The sequence below is a fragment of the Podarcis erhardii genome (genome assembly GCF_964252035.2).
Source record: "Podarcis erhardii genome assembly, chromosome: 17".
Classification (NCBI taxonomy): domain Eukaryota; kingdom Metazoa; phylum Chordata; class Lepidosauria; order Squamata; family Lacertidae; genus Podarcis; species Podarcis erhardii.
The window spans coordinates 30,909,477-30,934,789 of NC_138515.1; the positions used below are offsets into that span (position 1 = coordinate 30,909,477).

A 25,313-nucleotide genomic window follows, 5' to 3' on the forward strand; every position below is an offset into this window, starting at 1 on the left:
AAAACCTGTTTAACAGCAGAAGAAATGTGTCCAGCAGGAAGCCAAAACTTTTCATAAGCCCATTTGAACTCCCTTAAGAACTATTGGCAGTAATCAGTTTTTGCTGCATGCTATGCTTTATAGTGTTTGTTTTTAGTTTTTAAATTGCAAAATGGTGAAGGGAGAATAGTAGGGTATATGAATCCATGCACATACTGATTTTTGAATGGGAAAAAGTTATTTCTCCATACTGAGATCCAAATATATTTGTGCCACATAGTCTTCAGTTTTAATGACACTATAAAAGAAAGCAGTTTAGCTTCCTAAAAAACAACAACACCTTTATTCCAGGGTCTCCCCCAACTTCCTCAATCTCTTGCCTGTTCATTTTGATTTCCCTTACAAATGTGCAGTCCAGTGTATGCATGGCATGTTTCAGCAACATACTTTTGCAGTTAGGCAGAATCCCATTGGCTCTGGAAAATCTCCTGGCAGGCCCTTGGCTTCTGCTATAGCAAATCCCTGAGTAGCACACCCACTCCCTCACTTTAATAAGGAGGATAAGCAACATCCATTTTATACTACTGTCAAAGTCTGGCCCACCCTGACCTTACATGTGTGTAGCACATGGTGATTAGAATTCTCCTGCATAATCTATGCGGATGAGGTAAGTAAAATACCAATTAATTGTCACCTCTCTAGCAGAGAGATATTGTGCCTTAGAGACTTCCAGATTTATGGATGTCAAGGTTGTTATGTGCGACCTCTAGCAGAGAAATAATTTTGAATTTTTGTCATTTTTTAAAATTCAGTTTCTTTGTTTTAAGTAATTGAGTCCCTAAGTAATTGAGCCACCTAAGCTCTACCCATCACATTCCTTGCCCTTAAATCCTTTGGGAGTAATTGATGGCTATAGCATTCTGTGTCGCACTGCTTTTTACAGTACAAAATTGCCATTTACTATGCTAGAGCTAAGGGTCTTTTTGTTGCCCAAATGGGAAGCTGTTTCCTATTACCGTTTTGTTACTCTACTCAATGCTAGTTTCAAACCTCTGTATGAAAGCCATAATCCCATGTAGAGTGGATTGAAGTGTCATCTGAGGTTAAAAAAGGCATGGAGGGCAGCTCTTAGGGCTGGTTCTCACACGCATGTACATAATTTGACTTCTCATTACTTGGCTATTTAGCACTTGGGGACCAATGGCAAACACCTGGTCTATGTGTACAGCACAGTGAAGTGGTATGGTCCTGAGAATGGGTTGTGCCACTTTAGAATGCAGTTTGAGAGGATGCTTTGAAAAACAACAATCTCCCACATGTATAACTCCCTGTAAGTAAAAAGCTAGCATATCACAGACAGGCCATAGTTCCCTGCAATACCAAACCATCCAGTCAGAAATCACTGCCAGGGCTCCTCAACATTCTCTACATATTGCTGAAGACTCTCTCCCTGCTGCTGTATATTTTATTCATATGTTGAGCAATAGTCTGCCCTGCACTGCCTGCTGAAGGTTTGTAACTAAACTGATCATAACAAGATTCTTTTTCTTTTTTTAAAAAAAGAAACCTAATAATGTTTAACAGAATGCTTAATCACAAAATTAATCTGGTTGTACCTATAGATAGCTTAAAGTTCAAGCTAACTCAAACACATTCAGCAATATTTATTATCTGCTAGACAGTTATGGGGAGGGTGTTTTGCACCCGAGTGCCTTCCTTTCTGTACATTACCTTCTAGAGGCCTCTGGGAGGACTGAAACTTGAAGATCTCGAGTGAATGCTTGTTTACTGCCCACAAACAAAATGTTAGCCCCTGTGTCTCCCCAAAAGGCAATAGAGGGGTGAAATGAGAATAGTTATTTGCCGGGGGGGGGGGGACAGAACAAATTAGCACTGCTGGAGGGTAAATATGCAGGCTAGAGATGCTGAGAAGGTAAAAGGTTGGCCATGTTTGGCTGTAGCTGCTGTTAAAACTAATAACTGCTACAGCAACTTGGTGACTTGTGCCCATGTGGAAGCCTTATTTATTTAGGGCTTTTGCATAAACTATGTCAAGGTTGCATTGAAAGCGTGTTCTTGGCTGGCTGGTAGAGCCAGTGCAATGCCACAGGACTTGGTGTTCTGTCAGCTGCCCCACATGGCAAATGCTTGTCAGCACATCAGCACATAGCACGATGTTATAAGATTGTTAGTAAGTCCTTTGTCATGACCTCCATAAAATATCACCCCGTTCTGATTTGTACTATTTAAATTATACAAAAATCACTGGTACTTGATACAATTTGAGGTTGATACCATTATTTTAATATAATGGATTAGAATGCTGAAGTTTGGATTTGGATTTGATATCCCGCCTTTCACTCCCTTTAAGGAGTCTCAAAGCGGCTAACATTCTCCTTTCCCTTCCTCCCCCACCACAAACACTCTGTGAGGTGAGTGGGGCTGAGAGACTTCAAAGAAGTGTGACTGGCCCAAGGTCACCCAGCAGCTGCATGTGGAGGAGCGGAGACGCGAACCCGGTTCCCCAGATTACGAGACTACCGCTCTTAACCACTACACCACACTGGCTCACTGCAAGGCTTGTTTACTGCATGTTTGCAGCTCTTTGTGTTTCCATTTAATTCGCCTAGTCCACATGACATCACCCTCAAACAACACAAATCCCAAACCTTGCTCTGCTGCTCTCCTTTCCATGTCCAGTACTTCCTCAATGTTTTTTTCTGGCTGTTCTTGTAATACTTTCTGGCTCACTCCTGAATGGAGGAGCATGGCCTCGTTGTTGTTTTTTCTTCTCATCCCATGCATTTGCACAAAACCAAAACCCTGCACAAGTAAACCACATTAAAAAAATATTAACCAGATATTGGGCAGCAAACTGAAAATGGTGCTTTTCATTTCTTTTTTCACTATGCTAGAAAAGATTTATGGCCTGCTCCTGAAAGAAGTGTAGTCACATTTATACATATTTCTTTTAATCCTTCAGATTTGCACAACACCAGAAAAGTGCAAATGCAAACAGGCAAACTACATTATACACACACACACACACACACGCACACACATATATATATTCTGATCTGTTAAGTTTGCACAAAACTGAAAAACTGTGGATGTGTGTGCTGAGAATTAAATTGCCTGAATGTATGCTTTTGCTTATTTCCCAAAACAAAACAAAGGTGCACACATATCTATTTGTGCACATGCCCTGTTGGCATTGAATTGGCATAATAGAATTAACAATTTAGGAGGAACCTTGACCAAAGGGAAGACCCTACTGGTATGAACAGGAAAGACTGAAGTTGCACCTCATAAACTAATTCCAATAAATCTGGGTGTGGACTAATCCAGTATCATTCTAATGGGGGGAAAGTGGATTAACAGCTAAATAATGCTCAAATGCAGATAAGGCCTTAGATGCTTGCCTTCAAATCCCTACACTTAGTGCAAACTCATTGATAGCACAGTCCCAATTATGTCTACCCACAAATAAGTCCCATTGAGGGTTACTCAAGGGCATATAAATATAGAATTGCAGACTGAATAGGCAGGTCACTATTTTTCAGATATATTATAGGGTTGAGAAAATAGAAGAGATAACTCACATCGGTGACCATGATCTTGTTGGGGAAACAGTGTTGTACAAATGGGACAGACCAATATTGTTCACTTAATTTCTATTCTGAAGAATGGGTCCCAAAATATTGCTCTTTGTGCTTTGCATGGATAATTTTCATTTCTATTTCCTCCCACAGTAGGAGGTTGTAAAATGAACAAGATATAATTTAAATATTACATACATACACACACACTATGCCCAGCCAAAAATTTCATTTCCCCCCACAACCTGAACATTTTATCAATTATCTTTCAGTTATAGGACATTTCATGAAAAGGATTTACCTAACAACAAATAATTTTTTAAAGGACAAATTCTACCCTTAATTTAGAATTTTATATTTTATATAGCCTTCCCACTTATCTGTGATAAAGCTGAACTCAACCAGTGCGGACACATCCCTCCCTCCCCACCAATTATTTTAATACATAGACCAGAAATATATTTAATATATTTTTTGTCTTCGAGTAACTTTTCTAATGAGTGTGATAGATTCCCATAGCATTGTTTACTCCCCAGCCTGTTCTTCTGAATGCCATCCTTGAGGGCTACAGCAAGCAAAAAGATGGATCAAACTGAAGCAATCTAATCAGACTTCTGATATGTATTTCCTTACTTCACTATTTGGAATGTCATCTGATAAGCACATCAGTTATAAGAACATCTAAAGATGACATAAATCATGTTGCTGATGTCAGTAATCTCAGCATAATACTATTTGTACTATGCAGGGCCTGACTGCAACCCATCACTGTGGTATATGAGCGCCTTCCTGTGGCTTCTTAAATGACCTGACTGGCACCTGCCATGTGTCATAACTCACAGGCTCATTCATTTCAGATTCTAGTAAGAAAATGCTCAATTGTGTTGCTGAAGCCTAAGGGGTTTTAAACTAACTTTGCTTGAAGCAATCAGGCCTGCTAATTCAAGCCTAGGAATTTGAATTTAGCCTTGAATTATGCATATGCATTTACTAAAATCGTACTTTTATTTTAACCACATTTCCCCCTCTGTATTTTGCTTCCACTGCATACTCTCTTCTTTGTGTAGTCTATGTTATTTTCAAGCAAGATCTTGAATTAATTTATACATTTGTACAGCGCCAGACACACCTAGTACTGCAGAAACAATAATCAGATCTTATTGCCTGACTTTATTGATTTTTAATGTCCAGCTTGACACAGCTATGAATTTGGAAATATTTGAGAAAACTGTGTATGGTATACAAGCACTGAAATAATAATGGCTGCCTTGGTTTTTATGAAAACTCTCTCTCTCTCTCTCTCTCTCTCTCTCTCTCTCTCTCTCTCTCTCACACACACACACACACACACACACACACATACCCCAAGAGGTTTCAGTCACTGAAGCCTAGCGAGCTTGCGTGTTTAAAGTCTACTTAATACAAACATGCTAAAAGTGGATAATAGCAACACAGTCTAATGAAGAAAAATGATTCAATTTCATGCTGGTTTGTTGTAATAACTTCTTTACCATTTTCACTCATTACTTTCGACTTGATGTTGATCATGGCAGATCTTGTTTGATGCACTGTTCTCTCTTCTGAACTGATGTGATTTGTGCACATTGTGAAATGTAAGTGAGCCTGACAGGGCTCCCTTTTGGCTACACCTGAGCTATATATATAGCTGTTGTTACAGAGGACGGGGTCACAAGATTGACAATATTGGCATGGCTTCATATGAGGTGAAAAGGTTTGAAACCAGTCAATTAGGATTAGAATCAGTACTTCTATGGGTTTCTATAAAAGGATTAGAGAACAAGTATGAGCCAGAAATGACTGTGTCAAGAAATAAATTGATGATAATATGAATTAAAGGGAAAAATGACAGAAGAATGGACAAGTTTATTCTAGAGGAGAGTGTAATGACAGGGTGAAAGAGTGAATGTTTTGCAATGTGAAGTTTTCATTTTTCAGTTTAAATGCAGGCCTTTTTGATTTCACTACAGAAATGTGAATAGGAGGGAAAAGTCAAACCCTGGAGATATATAAAACGCTGTCAGGGAGCTGCATAGAAAAATTATATTTTAATAGTCTGATTATGTTAAAAATATCACATGTAAGAAATGAGACAAAAGGTCAAATTTGGACGATAAGGAAAAATAGTGGCCTATAGAACCATTTTCATCCGAAGGAAGTTGTTCTTATACTGTTTTCCTAGTCTTTACTCATTTTATTTTTTTCAAATGTCAGTTGCTAAAAAACCTCTGATCCTGACTGAGACCAACTGCTGTCTCAAAGAAAAGTTCAAACAAATATTTCTGGGTGTGGAAGCTGATAGAGGCAAGCACAGAGGCAAACAGTGGATAGCTCTGTTCAACAGAATATGACTATGGCTATATGCTTCTGATAGTTATTTTACTCATGTGCACTTAATCTCAGATCAGTTGATGCCTCCCAGCTGAATGCGTCAACTGTGTCTCACTGAAATATATTAAGTATGCAAAACTGGGCGATCTGAAAATTATATTTGTGGTAGTTAATACAGAATAGTTCATTCACACATATTGTTAAATTGAGTATCAAACAAGATAGAGTGCATGAGCCCTGATACTAGATACAGATAACCCACACACCTAAAATGTTACATTCTCTCCTTCCCGTCCCACCTGGATCTATTTTCCAGTGGATACTGGTCCATTCGAGTAAATGGAGCATTGTCCCACCAACCCAAGTCTGCAGCCAGCCAGTCCCCACCTGCCACCTGCATTTCCAGTCCCCATCAGCACTAACCACCACTGCTTTTGTCCACTGACATACCTGCAGAGGTGGGAAAGGAGTTGTGGTCCTTTGAGACTGATGGATTTGTTTTACATTTTAAAGATAAAAATTACTCACATTTCTTCTGACCCCAGATAATGCTGTTTTACCAGCCAGGGAGGGATGTAGCTAGGGTCCCATTTAATCATGTTGCCTTGGATAGATTTCAGCAGCAGATAAATCTTCACAGCCTGATGACATGCAAAACAATTCTTGGAGCTTTGAGAACTACAACCTGTCCTAGAGAACCCTGCCCTTCTTGGTTATTTTAAAAATTAATCTGTCAGGTTAGGACTCACCACATGAACCTCAGAAGTAGTTAATGCTTTTTTGAGTGTAGTGCCCACTACCCTCAAAGAGGAAGCAGTTAGACTCAGTGGTGGTCTGCTGGGCAGTGGTACTCACCTGACTTCCTGCTGCTTGTGTTGCTACTCCAGGAGGTAGAGGGGAAGGGGAAAAGTGGCAGTGTAGTCGATGAAGTGCAAACACACCGGTGGAAGCACTGATTTGGTTCCACCAAGTACTTGCACACCATCTCCCCACTCCATTCATTTTCCTGATAAGAAGCAGTGACACAGGCTACAGGTCAGGTGAGCCTTATCCTGCTGACTGCTACTGGTTAGACCCATATTTAAAAAGCAAACAAATCTTGGACAACTATTGGCCAGTGTCTGGTTTCTGATCTGGTAGATCTGGTGGATACGTTGACCTGGTGGATACGTTACCTTGGGAATGGGTGTGGGTTGTGTGGCTCTGTTAGTTCTCCTCTAAAGACCTGGCTGTTTGCATCCACTTTGAAACAATTAATTAAGGACTGGTCTGGGCTTTTAACTTAACTGCTGCTATTTTTTATTTATTTTTTTAAAAAACTGAATTGTTATTGTTAAATTTGTATTTTATACTTTTATTTTATGATGCGAAGCACCTTGAGAGTGCTGTATGACCTGAAAGGTCATGCAGAAATACTTCAAACAAACAAAAAGATTAAGGTGGGGTCAGAACCATAAGGTTCAAAATATGGTAAACATTGCAACATAGTGTGGTGGATGCTTAAAAAAACTATGAAATATAATGTTGCATAAGCTTCTGCAACAGGAACCTTATTGCTTTTGTAGCAGCACATTCTGTAGTAAGTGTATTGCTGCATTGGTTTCTGAGGTTGAAGTTCATCCAGGGAAACCTCAGAACGTTCTCAATGAGCACAGATCAGTTTATTACAGATATTCTCAAGGAATGCTTGGAAAGACGTTACTTATTTACTCTTGCCCCTACTGTGGCAAGCATGCCGTCTGATGAAAGGTCTTTCCTGTTTTGAAATATGTACCAATTGCCTCCCCTTAAGTATTATATAGAAAGTCTTTTTCATCAGTGCCTTGCAACGGTGCCTCTAGTCTCCTTTCACAAGCTCATCTGTTTGAAATATTGGTCCCTTACACATGTCTTGAACTTTGTGACTTCTCCATGATGTCTGTCACTATAGTATTGATTTCTCCCTGTTTCTCCTCCTTTAAAACTGTCAGTAGAGTCCTCTGCAATAGGGAAGGTTTGCTGGTTAGCAATTTCATTGCTTTTACAGTATGGAGAAGATGTATATGTTTTGATTTGAAAACAGGCTTCTGAGAAAGTTTGAGTCATTTTAAAAAAAGAATTTGGAACACACATTCACACACTATTATCGTGCTCTCTAGAACATCTTTCACTTCTGTTGTGAGAGATTTATTAAGCTGCCAGATCTAACTCCCATGTTTATTGTCTGCTTCTTATGGACAATTTATTGTTCAGAAAAAAAGCATGTGATATAGGTGTCCCAGGATGGTGTATTTTGAATTCACTTTCATGCAAAAATCTCATTGCATTTGGAAAGCTAGTGCATTGGGGCAGGCTTTCTATCAAGTACTTCCTAAGCAAAGGTACCCTCTTTTAGTTCACATTCTTGTGCTGTCTACTCGTTTTTGTTCTTCAGGGGATTTCTGTATGATTCACTGTTACCTTGATCTTCTGAATCTGTACCAGGCTATTGGAACTTGTTTGTTTTCTGTTTGACCGTGGCCTAGTTCAGATATCATGCAAGGCAAAACCAGGGTTTAAAAGGAATGTGTGAGCGTGTGGGCTCCTGGTGAGGCAATCACATATGCTTTGCTCATTTTGCTGCTGCACCATGCTGAACAATGCCATTGCTTAACACATTCCAAAACTGAAACTCTGTAAGGGGTGGACTTTTAAGGTAAAGGTAAAGGAACCCTTGACCATTAGGTCCAGTCATGGCCGACTCTGGGGTTGCAGCGCTCATCTCGCTTTATTGGCCGAGGGAGCCGGCATACAGCTTCCGGGTCATGTGGCCAGCATGACTAAGCCTCTTCTGGCGAACCAGAGCAGCCGGAGTGGTACCTATTTATCTACTTGCACTTTTACATGCTTTCGAACTGCTAGGTTGGCAGGAGCAGGGACCGAGCAACGGGAGCTCACCCCGTCGTGGGGATTCGAACCGCCAGCCTTCTGATCGGCAAGTCCTAGCCCTGTGGTTTAACCCACAGCGCTACCCATGCCCCTGGACTCTTACTCAAGAACAAATAAATAACCAAGGCCTGCTGATATATGCCTTCATCACAAAAAGCAGGCACAAACTAGGGATGGGGCAGCTGTTAAGTTGAATCTGCTGTCCCCTAAGCCCAATGATCTACCTTAGAGCTTCTCAGTGTAACCTGAAATGCAGTCACAGACAGAAGGCAATGCCCAAACAAAAAAGGCACAGCCTGAGGGAACTGGCCAGAAGCCCATTTGACCAAAAAGCCCCCTAAAATTCTAGCAGCATTGCATCTTTTTTTTAATTCCTCAATCAAACTAAATAAACTAAAACTTTTTTTCAAATTGACCTCTAAACATTACTTTAAAAATACTAACCTAAAAATGAGATTAAAAATACAATTTATTTGCTGTAGTGATAACTAGGCATATACAAATATACTGTCAATTTTCATGATCTTTATCTTTAGTCATATAATGAGCTAACCCAAGTTGACCAAAACAGATTGTTTCTTCTAGTGAATGAGACAGCGCTTACCGGGTGTGAGCAAAAGGTAGTGAAAGTAGCTCAGACAATGACAGAGCCAGAAGCAGGCAGAAGAAAAAGACTGGAATGGATCTGCAGTAGGCAGAGGCTGGAGATCCATTTCAGCATTTCCCCCCTGCCTGCCCTCTATCTGTTTCCTTCTGCCTCCCTTTTTTAAAAAAAACATTTGGGTGTGCTCGGTCACAGCCATGGTAACAGGGATAGTTGGCCTATCACTAATTTAAATCAATCCACCCACTCTGAGTAGGTATGCAAGCTGCTCTAGGGACAAGTGTGGACTACTGATGTGCAACTTGAGTCACCTGGGTATATGCTACAGTTATTTATCCTGTAGGTTTTCCTGGCACCTTGTGTTTACACTCTGATCTGAGAAACACGGACTAAGTAATATGTTAGGTGCTGGACAAGACACTGAGGAGGATGGCTTTGTTACTCTTTCTCTAACTCCTTCATTTGCTTGGTGATGAGTAACACCTCTGAAGATTTGTGATTTACACCATGGCATCTCTTCTCTTCCAGGCTCTCCTTACTATTACAGCGCTGCGGCCCGGGGAGCAGCACCTCCTGCAGCCGCTGCTGCTTATGACCGCCACTGACACATGGAACCAAGAAGCACTTATTAAACACATTATGCCGGATGACACAACTGGAACCACCTAGCATGTAACTGCAGAAATCGGACTACAAGGATGGATAAGAGAAAATACCCCGCATGAACCCATGCAACAATTGGAATGTTATTCTTTCAGCTAGGTGAACCGCTTATAACTGTTTTTAATCATTGAAATTCTAGTGACCTTAACTGAATCTCCCATAAAAAAACAGAGCAAACAAAGAATCAGTTTTGCTGACATTCCCTGTGGTTTGCAAGATGCAGTAGCCATGTGATACGCACAGTCTTCTTGCTTCTGGACTAACTAGCTGGTTCTCCTGACCATGTCAGGGGAACCGAAGCAGTTCTAAATGTTGAGCAGTCCTCCATTGAATGTCTCTCTTTAATGTGCATTGTAACAGGATGCGTGATTCAACATGGACTGTATGGGTTGAAGTTTATTTTAGGGAGAGGGCATTAAGGGGGGGGGATGGTCTGCTCAAATGACAAAGCACCAATGTAAATAACTTACTTCTTTGTGTTACTATGGAGTGGTATAGCATAAACAGCAACAAGGGACAAATGAGTCTAAAATACAGTGGGAAAATGTGTTTTGATACTGGTGCACTGACTCCAAGAATTCAGTAAGCTTTAAACCAACTTTGAACCAGGTTAACATTCATTGTGGCTATTTCTGGGGCTGTTGTTCTTTCTTGATACATAATTCAAATCTGATGGTCATGTGGGCATATATGCACCATATGTTGGCATTGAACATGTGAGCAAATGACAGACATGGGCAATTAGTGACATTTTAACTGCTGAATATTAATTTATGCTTATTTGCAGTCACTATTAGCAAAGTTACACACACACTGGCTGTAGCTTTAGCAAAATGTTACAGAAGAGATTCCATATAACGAAAGCCTTATGTATTTTGCAATTGCAGAAATTGAAGGTGGTACTTTTTCCAAACTGCTTAAACAGTGGTAACTGGGGGCCACTATGAAAGCTACACTAAAGTTCCCATCACATTAATAAAGGGGCAGTGGTCCAAGGTTGCTCAGCTCCCTGACCCAAATATCTAGGTGTTGAGTTGGGATGGAAGGATCTGTCAGTTTGGGTTTTCTCAATTTCTCCAATATTAAATTTAGTCCTCCACATTTTGCAGCAATTTTCCCCCCTCAAAAAAAAAAAAAACCTTGTAAAAATTCATTATTTTACTGTGAATTTCATATTTTTATATGCAGTTTTGACTAATACACAGTTTGCAAGCAATTTTCTGTATATTATTTTCACTAATAGATTCATTTTTATTCACACTTCCCTCTAAAATGCACTTTTGTAAACACTGATTGAAGAACTACACCACAAAATTCAGATTAGTGCAAATTTCTAATAGCAGCTGTATTTTGGTTTATATATTGTTTCAGAAACAGCAAATTTGATAGGTTCAGCTGAAAATGCACAATAAATCAAATTTCCTCCTGTGTGTAAACATCTTAAGATAACTAGAACTCATGGAGGTTACAGACCTCTACTGGAGCCCCTTTTACATTAATTAATTAATTAATTAATTAATCATTTTATTGTATGCCACCTTTCCATAGTTAAAACCATGCTCAGGCTTACATGAAAAAGTGCACAATTACAAACATAACAAAAGTAGTCATAAACAATAAATAAAACAAATCAAAAAGTAAACATTCAAATTGAACATTTTCCACATACCTCTAAAAAGATATAAAAATAAAGATACAAAAAATTAGTATCAACAACAACCCCTCTCCCAACAAAACCCCTGAAACAAAACCCTAGTGCAAGTCTGTTCCTCTTGCCTGGCCCCCCTGCACTCTGGATCTGCTTATTTCTTAAGAACCTAGAAAACTACCTTCCATCACCGTCAGGCCACTGATTGCTTTTGCTCACTATTGTATACACTGGCAGCAGTCTTCCAGGGAGCCTTTGTATATCCACCCTGGAAATGTGACATATTTACCTCAAGAACTTAGGACCATTTGCACATGTGCTCTACTACTGAGCTATGCCCCTTCCTCAAACATTCTTACAAAATTTCTAAAGCTTGATAAAAATAGTTATGATCTCTGATATGGAAGAAGGACTGGTTAAGCCTCTTAATCACTTAGGTTCACTGCTTTTGACTGCTGCAAGTTCTACCACTGTGCACAAATCAAATGTTGTGGCTGTGTTGGCTGTTCTTAGCAACTGTGCTTGACATCCTTTTCTACCCCACTAAGAGCTGATTCACACTGCCAGGTTCTTCCACATGATCAGGTTACATGTTCTGAAGTCCACACACATGGGCTTTCCCATGTAGACATCCCTGCTTGATACATGGACATGTGTGTGCGTGTTTGTGTCCAGAAAGCTGCACAACTTAAGGGGCAGAGCCAATATTGTGACCATACTACTGACCCTTTAATCATTTGAATCTCTTCATGAGCATAACACATTGTGACACCCCCAGGGTCCATCACAAGGTTTCTCCCCAGGTTGTCATTAAAGGTCAGTCCCTCAGCTACTCCACTTAGTCCTGACCTCTCTCAAACATATCGCTTACCATGACCTACCGACTTGGACAGCGGAAGGACTCTTCTCCATCACCCATGGCAAGATAGGCAGCGGGCAAGTGGCATAGTTTATGTTAGAATCTACCCAGACCAGAATTCATCCTTTCAAGTTCTGAAGCTTGAACTTTTATTTAATTGAGGAACCCACCCACAAGTGCAGGCAAGTAACATCTACACAGTTGTAATTCTAACGTCCTGCCTAAGCATGTCTGCTCTCGAGTCTCTACAACTATCCTATCTCTCTTATAAATGTATTTCATTGTACCCTTCCTCTCACTGTCTGTCTCATCTTCCTCTAATCCACCAACTGACCTTCCCAATTGGCACTCCTTCCCTCTCTTAGCATTCCACTCCCCTTACTGTCAACCAGATTCCCTTTCGGACATCGGTTACATGTGTGAATGAGGTTTACAGCATTCTGCTTTCTAAAACTAGGCTGTGATGGAAGTCATGTCATTAGGGGATACCTAAATTGCTCACATTTCTCAAGGCACCTTGGAAACAACACAACATACAGTGAAAAAATAAAATCATCTGAAGCTGCCATAATTTTACTAGGAATGCATTGACACCATGAAGTGTGTAAATTCTCATCTTCAACACTGCCCCCCAAAGGAAGTAATAGTTCTTTGACATTTTATTTCATGTTCCATGCATCCCAGTCCATACAGAATGAAGTTTACAAGTGGTGGAAAAGATGGGCATCATTCAACTGTGGTGCCATAAAATTCCCTTAACTCAAAAAACAGTCATTTTATTCCTCTTAAAAATATATATATGACCCAGTGATGGCCTGTCTAAAGAAAGGAAAATTACAAGGGAAGAAATAGCTCCTTTTCCACAGAAGCCAATGGAATAAATGTTGAATTGTGTTAGTGAATGTTTCATGTGGCTGCCTGGCATGTGTGTTGTTTCTGTACAAACATTTAAATTTCTTTGTTTTGTTTTTGCATTACTTAGGCAATCTTATATCCACTTCCCTGGGAGAAAGCCCTATTCAATACAATGGGATCTCCTTCTATTTGAGTAGACCTGTAAGTGATGCTCAGCACCACATGCTTTTGCACTGCTTCTCAGGCAGCGGCGTAGCGTGGGTTATCAGCACCCGGGGCAAGGCAAGTAATTTGCGCCCCCCAACCCGGGGCAAGGCAAATAATTTGCGCCCCCTAACCCGGGGCAAGGCAAGTACAGTAATTTACTCTCCCAAGCAGCAGCAGCAGCGAGGCTTCTCTCCTTAATTGATTCCCCCTCCACACCGCGTCGTTTCCTGGCTGCTCCCCCCCCCTTCCCCTCTCTCTCCTCCTCGCTCTGCTTGCCTTGCCCTGCCCTGCCTGAGGGCACCCTGAGGAGACTCCGCTCTCCTTTTTGACCAGGCGAGGTGGGAAAAAGGGGGGAAAGTCTCTTCCCGCCCCCTCGCCAGACTCCCTGCTCCGCTCGGCTCACTACCCAGGTGGCCAGTGGAAAGAGAGACGCAATTACCTCTCCCTCCGCTTCGCCAAGCTGTCAAAGCCCGGCAGCAGCGGCAACGGCAGCAGCAGGCGCAGCCAGACCCCCGCGAGCCAGCCAGCCCGCCCGCCCGCCCGGCTTCCTCTCCTTTTTTTGCCAGCGGCAGAAGGCTTTGCTCTCCCCCTTCTGCGACCTCCTCGCCAAGCCGAGCAAGCGCGGGCTCCCTAACCAGTGGATTTTAGTAGGGGCAGAGAGCTGCTAGTGCGAGTGCGCCCCTGCCCAAGTTGCGCCCGGTGCGGCCGGCACCCCTGGCACCCCCCACGCTACGCCACTGTTCTCAGGCAATCCATCACTTTCAAGAACAGCAGCTCTGAGTCCTGTTTTAAGATGAAATGTGATGTCTGACTGGGATCCTGGGGCCTTGCTGACTATCTAAAATGTTTCGGGGGGAGAACTTCACAGGGAGTTAAGTTCTTAGCCCTTCCCGCATCCACCAGGTCGTTCCTGATTTGCCCTCCTTCTGCCACCTTTCCCCAGTCAAAGTTCCAGGTGTTAGCTGTGGCTTTGAGAAATATTACTATTGGAGAGAAGTGCAGTTGAGAGATAATGGATGAACGATTAAGCACCCCCCTCACCCACCTGCTGTGCTCTTCTTCAAATCAGACCCTCCCACTACTGCTCTTTACATGTTTGCCAGACCTGTTTCTCCACTGAAACTTTGATTTGTCCCTTAGCCTGTAAAACTGCAACCCCCTTTTGCATCTTTCACTTCAAATAAGCTATTGAAGAAAAACTTCATTTTCTGTTGATCATATCAGAATTTCTTATTTCAACATTTTGATGTAAAAAATGCTACTTGGTAATATAAACTAAATATACAGTACACAGATAACCAGTAGATTAACTTCAAGCCCTCCAGGAGTTCACAAGAACAGTGCAGAACTGTGAGATGGATGAGATTTTGTGTAATGCCTTCTAGTCCCAAAGAGAACCTCTGGGATATGTTCCAGAGGTAGGCATGCCAACAAAAGCCATATCTCATGCATTTCCCATATTCTATTTGCTGTCTAATAAGATGCATGTATAAAACTTTCACCGTCCAATTCCTCATTTCCATTATAGATTGCTATTGGTCCCTATTTTAGAACTATAATATATGAAAGGGATTCAAGAATATTTACAGTAACAAAATTAAAGAGGCCTTAGTATAAAAAGCACACACATTTTAATAAAAGTCTAACTGCATAATACTAGTGACATTTTCAGTATCAAAAGCCTGCATGGCAATTCCTGGATGTTTGTCTGATTCAGTATGCTCATTGCTAGCTGGAATGAAAATTGATTTACAAACCTATGTGTGACCATTCAGTTTCATAGCTCAAGAGAAACACATTTTGGCCTAACTTTCAATGTGTTTGTATGAAAGCAAGGAGAGGGTTGAAAATAAGAGTTTCATCTGTAACTGAAGGGGAAATTATTTTTCCTGATTTCTAAAAATATTACAAAAAAATAAGAAGTGGTACATCAAATGTTAGCTTTTACTACCAGAAACAACTGGGTGCTATTTTAAAAGTCCATGTTTCTCCATACTTCATCTTTGCTGGCACCATTGTAAGCCTTTATTTGTGAAAAATTATAGTATTTTTTACCTGGGGGTAAAATCAGGAACAAAACACAGTTCAGTTGAATTGGGCAGTCAGTATATAAGCTTAAAAAGTTCTCTTAACTTGTGCTTTAAAAAAAAGATAAAATGGAGAGGAGGGGGAGTGTGAACGGATAATCTGAAATTTTAGCACATGAAGAACTTTAGCCAATCACTCTTTATTTCTAGTTAAATTGAACAATTCAAACTGTATGGCCAGAGGAGTTATACAAAATTTATTTATCTTTATACCAAGTATGCTGCAAGAAGCTTTAAGAAACTGCTTTTCTAGACACAGTTCATTGCGACCTTCTGTATGAATCCTACACCGACTTCCCAGGGAGCAAGGGCCATTGAACCTAATGAGACCTACTTCTGAGCATCATCGCCAGGGCTTGCTCCCTACTGTGGGTGCCCAGGGCCATGGGTGCCATGAAGCATGCTTGGCCCTGGCGCCGAAATTTGTGGGTGCCCACCCCCTTCATGGGGAATTTTGTGGGTGCTCAGGCACCCAGGGCCCCAGGGAGCTGGCGCCTATGCTTCTGAGTAGGCATGTAGAGGCTTGCATTGTGAGACTTACACAAATTCCAGGTAGGCTCTGGCCACAATTTTGGAGGATTGTGGGTGCCCTTCCACTATGTACAGAGGGGTCAAAGCAAGGCTCAGATTGCTGCAAACTCTTGCTTCCCTGCACCTTTGGTCTTACTGAAATAAAAAAATGACCAGGCTGTCCCCTTTGTGCCAGTCTTCTGTGTGTAGGTAGATTTTATTTTGCATGGCGTTCTCAGCGGACACACACAATGTACAGTCTGCAAATGTGAAAAATAACACTATGATATTTACAGGAATGGCAGGAATTTTAACATGGGGTGGAATGGCCTAGATCTGCTGGCTTCACACTAAAAAAAGCATCCATTAGATCTTTCCCACATTTTCCACTTGCCCTGCTCTTAGTCTGCGCTTTAATGCTGTGTGACTGAGTTGCCCCTGCTCTTTAAAGCAGAATCTGAGCAAATGGCAGTTTAAACCTCTGATTCAACTTTGAAGAGCAGGTGTTCCTAGGGAAGGTGTTAGAACAAAAAAAGGGGGTGCTTTAACCAATTTCTAGCCCAAATTGGCTACTTTGAAACTATGGATTAACAATGAAAGCAATGTTCTTACAACAGGCTCTCATGTTTGCTTTTTAGTGCCATTACCAAATGCTTAAGGTGTCCATAACTCACAAAGGCAGCCACTCCTCAAGATAGCAAACCAAGAACCTTTTCTTCCTCTACCACAAATGTGTGGCTTCTGAGGGTCAGCTGAGGCAAGCTTTTATTCTTCCTAGGTGCAGGCAGCCAAAAACACCCTCACTTATTCTGTGTGGTAATGTTAAAATGCTTTTGACTTGCTGAGTATTTGATGTTGCCATACATACTTTGCCCGTCGATGGGGCAAAGCAGGATAAGGAGCATTCAAGCCTTATCTGATTTGGCATGGTGCCCCAACACAACCGGGAGCTTTTCAACAGCTTGTGGTAGATTAGGAAGACCTTTATGTATGCAGCCTTTGAAAATTCCACACTACTGGTTCTAGTCCTCACAAGTACAGGAGCAGAGCTTATGAGAAAAGCAGGGTGAACACCCTGGAGGGAATATTCAGCAAGAGCAGCCTGCAGCTCCGTTCCCATTCAGAGATATATTGTACACTGCAATTTCTAAGGTTACCATTGATATATATGTACTTGGGGAAAGAATATGCATCTCCACCCTTAATTCTAAGTCTACAATGTCCACTGAGCTTTATGAACATCTGAAAAAACAATTATTCATTACATCCCCACAACACATATTTCAATGCTACTGATTTTTTTTAAAAAAAAAACTTGTCATCATGCCCATGCAACATTCATTTTATGTTTCCTCACAGCCAGTTTAGACAATCATATTTATTAATATATGATAAAATCAGCAATGTAAGATAACACAATGAGGACAGATGAACCACCACATTCACAGCTCGTTCAACCCTTTGCCTCTCTTGCAACCCCATAAACATAGCAGGACAACAAATAAGCATTCATTCGCATATATCTTTGACAGATTCCTAGGATCTAACCTTTTTCGGATATTAAGACTTGCAGGGAGCAGATGTATATGTATGCATAAGAGCCAACTCCTAAGAGCCATGGGGACTTCAGGCCCCACAATAAAATAATTTGTGGTTGAGGCATACATTCATTGCCCCAACCATGTACACAAAATTCCCAAGTAAGCAAGTGTGTGGACCAGCCCACAACAGTCTATTATTCTGTCAATAGAAGCAAGTTTATTGAGGGGGAAATATTATCAATTGCTAACTATCAGGTCAACAGATACTCTTGAGATCCAATTCAAGCTTTACCTTTCCAGTTTGAAAGCTGCCTCAGCATGGTCTGTTCCCCCACAGTTCTATTATGTGTGAAACACTGTGGGACAGCAGGGGCTAAAATGGTTGCCTCCAGTGCTACTGATACTGATACCAGGGCGGCCAGTTCACAACTCAGAATGCCTTGAAGGTTGCTTTTTGCTGGGTGTGAAGGAGGAAAGGCACTCTCCTCTCTAATATAAATGCCATCATGAAAAGGTCCTATCACGGTCCTCACTTCTGGCACTGGGCAGTGAAAGGGGGGGGGGGAGGAGGGATGACTTGGCAGTTGGCTGAGGGTGCTGTCACCTTGTGTGAGCTGTGCAAAATGTGATGGCGGTGGCCTGTATCGTGCCCTATGGATCACAGTGTTCACCTATGAACTAGACAATGCTGAAGCCGTTTCCATGCTGCAAAAGTAATGCTTTAATTACTGTCTTTTTGACTGCTGAAAAGGCCTTAGGAACTTTTTCATCCAAAGGGGTAGCTGTGTTAGCTGTTAGCAAAGACAACAGAGTCTTGTGGTACTTTACAAACTAGCTAATTTATTAAAGCACAAGCTTTCATGGACTAGAATCAACAAAAGCTTATGCCCACAATATATTTATTTGCTCTTGAGGTGCCACAAGGGTCTTTTGTTGTTTTATCTAGCAATTCTACACTCACATTAGTGAAGATAGGTCAATATATATCAACTAAAGATCCAGAAAACGTTTGGGGTTTTAGTAGAAGTCCTGCATCTATTGCCTTAACGGTGCAAAAGAGAACACATATTTCTCTTCTTCTAGAGATACTTTGCAGGTGGCTTAGCCCTCAGTGCCCTTCTGTGTTTACTCTGCAAGGGACAGTAGTGTCCCAAGCTTAACCAGATTATTAAAGGAGTCCTATTGTTTATGGAAGGAAAGTTGGTGGCAAATATCTCCAGTCCTGAAACTGCTTACTCTGAGAGAGTCCCTCCAGCTTTAACTGGGAAGTACATGGTTTGATAGTGAAACCAATCATTTACATCTGTTGAATATTGATCGGTCACTCTCAAAAGATCTGGAGGTGTGACTCTCTTTTGATAAGCCCTAAAAAGAGTGGATGCTTATCTGAAGCATCTCCAGTTCTTTTGAGGTTTAACTTTTCTATACCCTTTCCCGACCTCAAAGCTTTTTCCAGTGGAGCTACATTAAATATATTATTTCTCAGAGAGAAAAATGTATACTTTATATAATGTATCTTTATACGATCATATTTTTACAGCTTCTCTAGAAGATTTTAACCAGGATAGGACTCCTTTATTAAAAAAATATTGGCAGATTTCTAGTTGAATAAACTTCATATGTAGAAAACTGAATTTGATAAACTTTATGAAGTTTTAGAATTTGAAGTTTCAATTCCTTCTGGAGTGTTCTGTTGTCAGTATTATACATATATAGATATAAAATTAATTTTCAATATTAAATTGGTTACATTTTTTTAGACTTTATGTTCTGAACAAAAGTTGGCTTTTGGGGCATGGGGGCATTAGACAAAGGAAATTAAATTAAATTTCTAGTTTTTCAATAGTAAAGTGACTTGTGTCACTTTATCTGTTTCTAAGGTCTCTGAATGTATGGGGATTCCCTGATTTTAGCCTACCCCAAACCAGCAGGAAGTATTTCAAATATCTCCACCAAAATTCACTGTCCTGAATAAAGAGGTTCACAGACTATATCTGTGGACCTGCCTGACAATGTATTTTCTCATTTATGGTCTGATATTTAATGCATCATATTTCCATTTTCCTTGGAACTGAAACAGGAAGGAAGCTCATAAATGAAACCACACATTTTCCCCCCGCTCAGGCTGCAACTATCAATTTATGAATGTGGCAAGCTAAATTTATGAATGTGGCAATCAATTTATGAATGTGGCAAGCTAAACTTTCCGAGTAATCAATAGTCAACTTTTCATTGCTACACTGTATATACCAGAATACACCTGAAATATATGTGTGTGTGTGTGTGTGTGTGTGTGTGTGTGTAAAATCTGGTTCCATCGTACATGCTATCATTTTATGACTGGTGTCAACATGACAATGCCAAACAAAATACACCATGCAAGGCACAGTACCAGAAATATCATTAATGTCGGATAGCTTAGTTACTCTTTATTACAGTCAAAGACCAGACAACAGAAATAACAATAATAACAGCACCAAGGGACAGAAGCAGTAGACGCAATCCAAAGTTTCATATATACTTATTTACATTAAAAGTAGCGCTCCATAAGTCTACGATGCAGAGTCTAAAATCAGGAGTATTCATCAGCTAGCTTGGCTGTCAGATCATGTGACCATCTTTACATGCTGGACAGTATCCAGACTTGGTTTCTGAAGAGAAAAGCTGCTTCCATCCATGGGAGGCTTCTGATTCAGCAGAGGAATCCCACCAATGGAAAAGCAATTCCAGAATATGATTTTGCTGGTTCTCCCTTCCCCTGCAGTCCCCTTTGCCCTCTCAGATCTACTCTGGAAGGTTGGAGGACTCTCTGGAACAGCATGAGAGATGACACTGAAATGGCAGGGGGATGGGAAAATTGGCCAAAAACAAATGCCTCTCTTCTCTTCCGCTGGCAAGAACATCCTGAGTGAAACCTGGTTCAGTGGATGCCACCACCGGTGGGAGAAAACTCTGGATCCAACCCATTGTCCCTCTTTCAATATCACTGTGTACTCTATGTTTCAATATAACAGCCAAGACAGTACAAAGAGCATTTGTTGGCCAATGTCTGCATCTTCGTGTGGACGCGTACACATCCCTATTGGAATTGGTCCAAAGTCCATTACAATCCTGGATTTTCCAGCGTGTTTGTGAGGTCTGCAATTACACTGCCAGTCTTTGAGATTTTTCCACCCTGCCTTGCAAGGCAAACTTAAGTCAGGTGGGCACTTGCATGCACGTCATTTTTTTTACTCCTTGTTTTTGTATTGGGAGGTAATTATTGTCCTGCTGCAAAGTAGCTTTAAGTCTGTCTCCAAACAATTCATAGAGGTAATTCACCTCTGAAAGAGACTCTATGAGGGAGGTCATGGAAAGCCTAAGTGTAATGTGGAGGTCCAAAGTGGTACATAAGGGGTCCCTGAGTGCTCGGTTGGGTCCAATGTGATGCTAAAACCATTTCCGTTTTCAACAACAGATGCCTATGCCATATCACAATTAGCTTTTGAAAGTCCCCTTCATTTCAAAAGTGACTTGCCATAAAACACTGGAGGCTGCTACCTGAGAAACACAAGCCCAAAGCCTTCTTGGGGGCATGGAAGTAGTTGCGCTGTGCTTTGGATCCTGGCCAATGTAAACAGCTGGCAACTAATAAAGGATAAATCTATTTCTCCCATGGAACGAATCCTGCAAAAAACATAATGCATGAACAAACCTCTTCTTTCTTTTGTTTTGCTCAGACCTGTATTGGAAAAGACACTGTCCTGGTCTGTCACTTTCTAGTGGCCTTTAAAAACACAGAAACATGTTACATTGCAAATGGATTCCTTTCTGAGTGAATGCTAATTTTTTTTCAAAGACAAAGTCCCTTTATTAAGGGTATCCAGCATCAAAGAAATAAATGTCGATTGTATTCACCAAAGTCTCTGATGGCTGTTTAGAAGCTTACTTTTGAAAACCAACAAAATAGACAAAACAAATAAAAAAAACATAAAAATACAATTGAATTGCCTTTGAACGTAGGAGATGACTGTCTCCACACAGATAAAATTGCTTCTTAAAATGTGTATGTTTTGTATTCTTTTTTTCTAGTAGGAAAAGAACTGACTTGAAATCTTGGTGTTTTTTTCTTAGTGTTGTGTGTTGCTTTTGTGTGTAATAATATTTGAATGTAATGACAGCAGTGCCAATTTGCCAAAGATGTCAAACACTTTGTTTTGTTTAATTTTGTTTTGGGGATGTTTTTGTTTGATTTTTTTTTTTTTTAGCTGGGTGGGTGTTTAAGGTGTGGGTCAAAGGGAGGGGTGTTTGGGGAATAAGTTGATTTCTTTTTGCTTTGGTTCTCAATTTTCTTGTCAATACTGGACTGTGATTTTTATTCTAAGTTAAATGGTTGACTGCAAACATTTTATTTTAGATTAGTTGAAGAAACATGCAATAAGATTGGCGTAGTTTCAATATCTGTGTGTCTTTTCATGAGAGTGACTGTTACTTGTGGACATTTTGATTTTATGTAACCTTTATGTGAGATAATTATTTGTAAATATTTACCATAATTTTATTGGTTCCAAAAATAAAAATAATTTTTTTAAGTTCAAAGGATATAATGTTGCTTTTCTTCCAGAGAAGAGTGAAATGGGTTGACAGCAAATAAATAAAAAACTCTTGATATTAGCTGAACCACTGGATTCTAAATAATCTCTCAGGGCAAATGTACCCTTCAGGTAAATATATATGTAAATATATATTGTTGCATTTCCATTAAGGTAAGATTGCCAGCCACTGCCAAAACCTCTCATTTGCAATATACTTTCAGTAGCAACTTGCATTTTGGTTTGGTGACTGAATTCCACTTCCTAACAATGATGGCTGGTCCATTAGGGCTAATGGGGCACTGTCCCACCAACCGCAGTCAGTTCTCAATGGTGGACCTATATTTTTGGAGCTTGAACTGTCACGGGGCCCCTTCGCAACAGCATGAAGGTCTGTGTAACCACTGTTATCTTCTTCAGTGGGGTTGTTCCATGACAGATCACCACACCTTTACAACATCTGTGCTACTGACTCTCAAACTTTGGGCTTGTTGAAATATATACAATAACAAATAAACCAGTTTGAGTTTGTGCCACTCAAATTGGGTCTGCTAGGCAATGTGAGCTAAAGTTGCTTCTGGGGTCCCTGCATGATTTGGACCCCTTATCTTCCAGACCAAATCCCAAAGAAGGAAAGGAGACTGTATAGTCCAGGAGGGCCCAAAGAGACTAATATCCAGTCTCCTAGATGGCATACAAGTCACCTTGGAGCAATTTCTCCAGAAGTTCCACTAGCTGAACCTGTAATTAATATTAAATTGACTTTAAAATAAAACATATGTTATTACACAAAAGCTTTCGTTAATGAAAAAATTAATTATTTATTATCAGTGAATTATGAATAATCAGATTATTTAGAATTGACTGCCTTCAAAGTTAGGGTGGGGGAGCAATATTACACATTACTGGTCTTTTCCCCAGCAGTTTCATCACACTTTCCCAGTGTAAAGGAAAATTTAGCAACCTGTGCTTCTCTTATAAATTAACTGTGCATATAATGTGCCAGGAGGGTACCCTTTACATTTATTTATGAATGGAAAGGGTGCCCCTTATATAACTTTGCTTCCAGTTAATCCATCCACACCATTTTTAGTTATAAAAGGATGAAATCCACATGGCATCTCTGCTTCATAAACCTCACTGGTTTATGGAGCAGAGTTATGCAAGAGCATAACCTTTTCTTTCTGCAGTACTGTTTCCATTTGCACAGGGTTTTCAACAGAGCAGGTCCAGGTGGACTGTGTCCAAAAACGTTTGATGAAAATATATATTTAGACATTTACATATAAGGCAACATTACATATAATTTCAACCTTTGCATGTGTTTGTCAGATAGGCAACAAATCCTCCTCCCCTTTACTTAAGATTCTCACTGCTGCCCCCCTTTGTACTTGCAGGATCCCACCATCCAGTTGTGGAGCTGGATCACTAAATGGCTGCTCAGCCATGGGTGGTACTACAAATATAAAATTGTTTACTGGTTAAAGTTGAAAGTACACAAGGCGGGGGAGATGGAGGTTAGAGAAGAGGCAGAAGTGAAGCAAAGCTGCAGGACCACCCCTAGCCAAAGGGAACACTTTAGCAAGGTTGTTTACAACTTGACTGGAGACAAATTAGGAACATCTTAAAGACTCCAATTGGTGTCAAACAGGTTTGATAATCAACATATTAAACAGTAACAACAACAACTTGATGCGTATGTGTCAGAGCTGCCTCTAGGTCCCAGCTCACAGAGGACCAACGCCAGGCTGATGTTATGTACAAAAGTCTTTATTGAAGTTTAATTTCCATTTCAAAGCCAGAGCGTGCAGCCCTACGTCTAAGCTCTAGATCGGCGAAGTCCCGTCTGAGTCTCCGCCCCTTCCACACCAGTTTAAGATCCTAGCCCTGCTCCACCTCCTGCGCTGCTCTCTTCTCCTCTGGGTCCTCCTGCCCGCTGGGGCATTGCCCTTTCTGGACTCTTCCGACGCTGAGTCGCTTAGCTCCTCCCCCTGCCTCCGGCGTGCTTTAGGACCTGGTTCCCAATCCTCACTCTCTGCTGTCCCGCGCTCCTGTACATTTGAACTTGCTTCTCGCGCCAACCCAGTGACCTTTCTCCTAACCGTTACACTACTTCTATCACTGCTTCCCTCTTCCGTGACACTGGCCGGATCTGACCTCCCTTCCGTTGTCCGACTCTCCGAGGGAGGCGTGGTAGGCTCTGCCTCGTCTCCTCTCCCTGGTGGGGAAAGCACTGGCCCCGATGCCTGGGACTCTTCCCCCCCCCCCACTCTGCTCTGGTGGGGAAGCTGGTCCTGATTTCCAACTACTGCTCTGGGAGTCCCTGCTGCCCCCTTGCTCCTGGGGCATTCCCCTTGGGACCCCCCTGCCCCTGGCCACTGGCGCTCCCCTCTGTGAATCTTCCGATTCGCTGGAGAGGCTCATGGAATCCCTCGGACCACTGTCCCCTCCTACGCTCCCTTCGGATTCCTCCCCCTCGCTCTCCATCTCCCATCTTCCCTGTGCCTCAGCGCCTGAGCCCCTGACAGTATGCATTTTGGATATTGTTGTGTAACCACAGATCAAAAACCCAGCACTGGAAACAGAGTGAGTGCATAATAATTGCCAGTGTGACCATAGCTTGAACTGGACATTATGCTAAGGTTACCAGATTTTTTTCAGTGAATCTGTGGACACTTTTCAACTTCAGTGGATTTTGTATGGGGACTAATTTGTAAATCCAGGCACTGTCCCCGGGAAACAGGGACATCTGATTACCTTACATTATGCCCACTAGCTGTATATTAAAGGTACACGTGAAAAACTGTCCACTGGCTATCAAAGTAGGCTCACATTGTGTCCAAATCACCTCCGAGTGCTTTCACAACACATTCTCCATTGTGCTGATCCTGACCAGTTCGCAAATTAGTAGGAAGCTAATGAGAAAGATTACAA

General features: G+C 41.2%; 1 protein-coding gene and 2 long non-coding RNA genes across 5 annotated transcripts in view; 2 read left to right on the top strand and 1 right to left on the bottom strand.

The window, feature by feature from the left end:
- Positions 1–10,285, top strand: part of PAX5 (paired box 5) — a 220,275-nt gene extending 209,990 nt beyond the window's left edge. For all 3 annotated transcript variants that reach the window (XM_081845382.1, XM_081845384.1, XM_081845383.1), the window contains one exon: positions 9,967–10,285. In XM_081845382.1, coding sequence (XP_081701508.1) covers positions 9,967–10,043 — 77 coding nt within the window. In that variant the 3' untranslated portion in view covers positions 10,044–10,285. The remainder of the gene's footprint in view (positions 1–9,966) is intronic.
- Positions 2,556–25,313, bottom strand: part of LOC309332557 — a 62,626-nt gene continuing 39,868 nt past the window's right edge. The window contains exons 3-4 of the long non-coding RNA XR_014152173.1: positions 5,090–5,560; positions 2,556–2,802 (exon numbers count right to left, since the gene is read on the bottom strand). This is a non-coding gene — a long non-coding RNA (uncharacterized lncRNA). The remainder of the gene's footprint in view (positions 2,803–5,089; positions 5,561–25,313) is intronic.
- Positions 17,292–22,386, top strand: LOC309332603. Its single transcript, XR_014152229.1, has 2 exons — positions 17,292–19,977; positions 20,020–22,386. It is a non-coding gene; the product is annotated as an uncharacterized lncRNA (long non-coding RNA).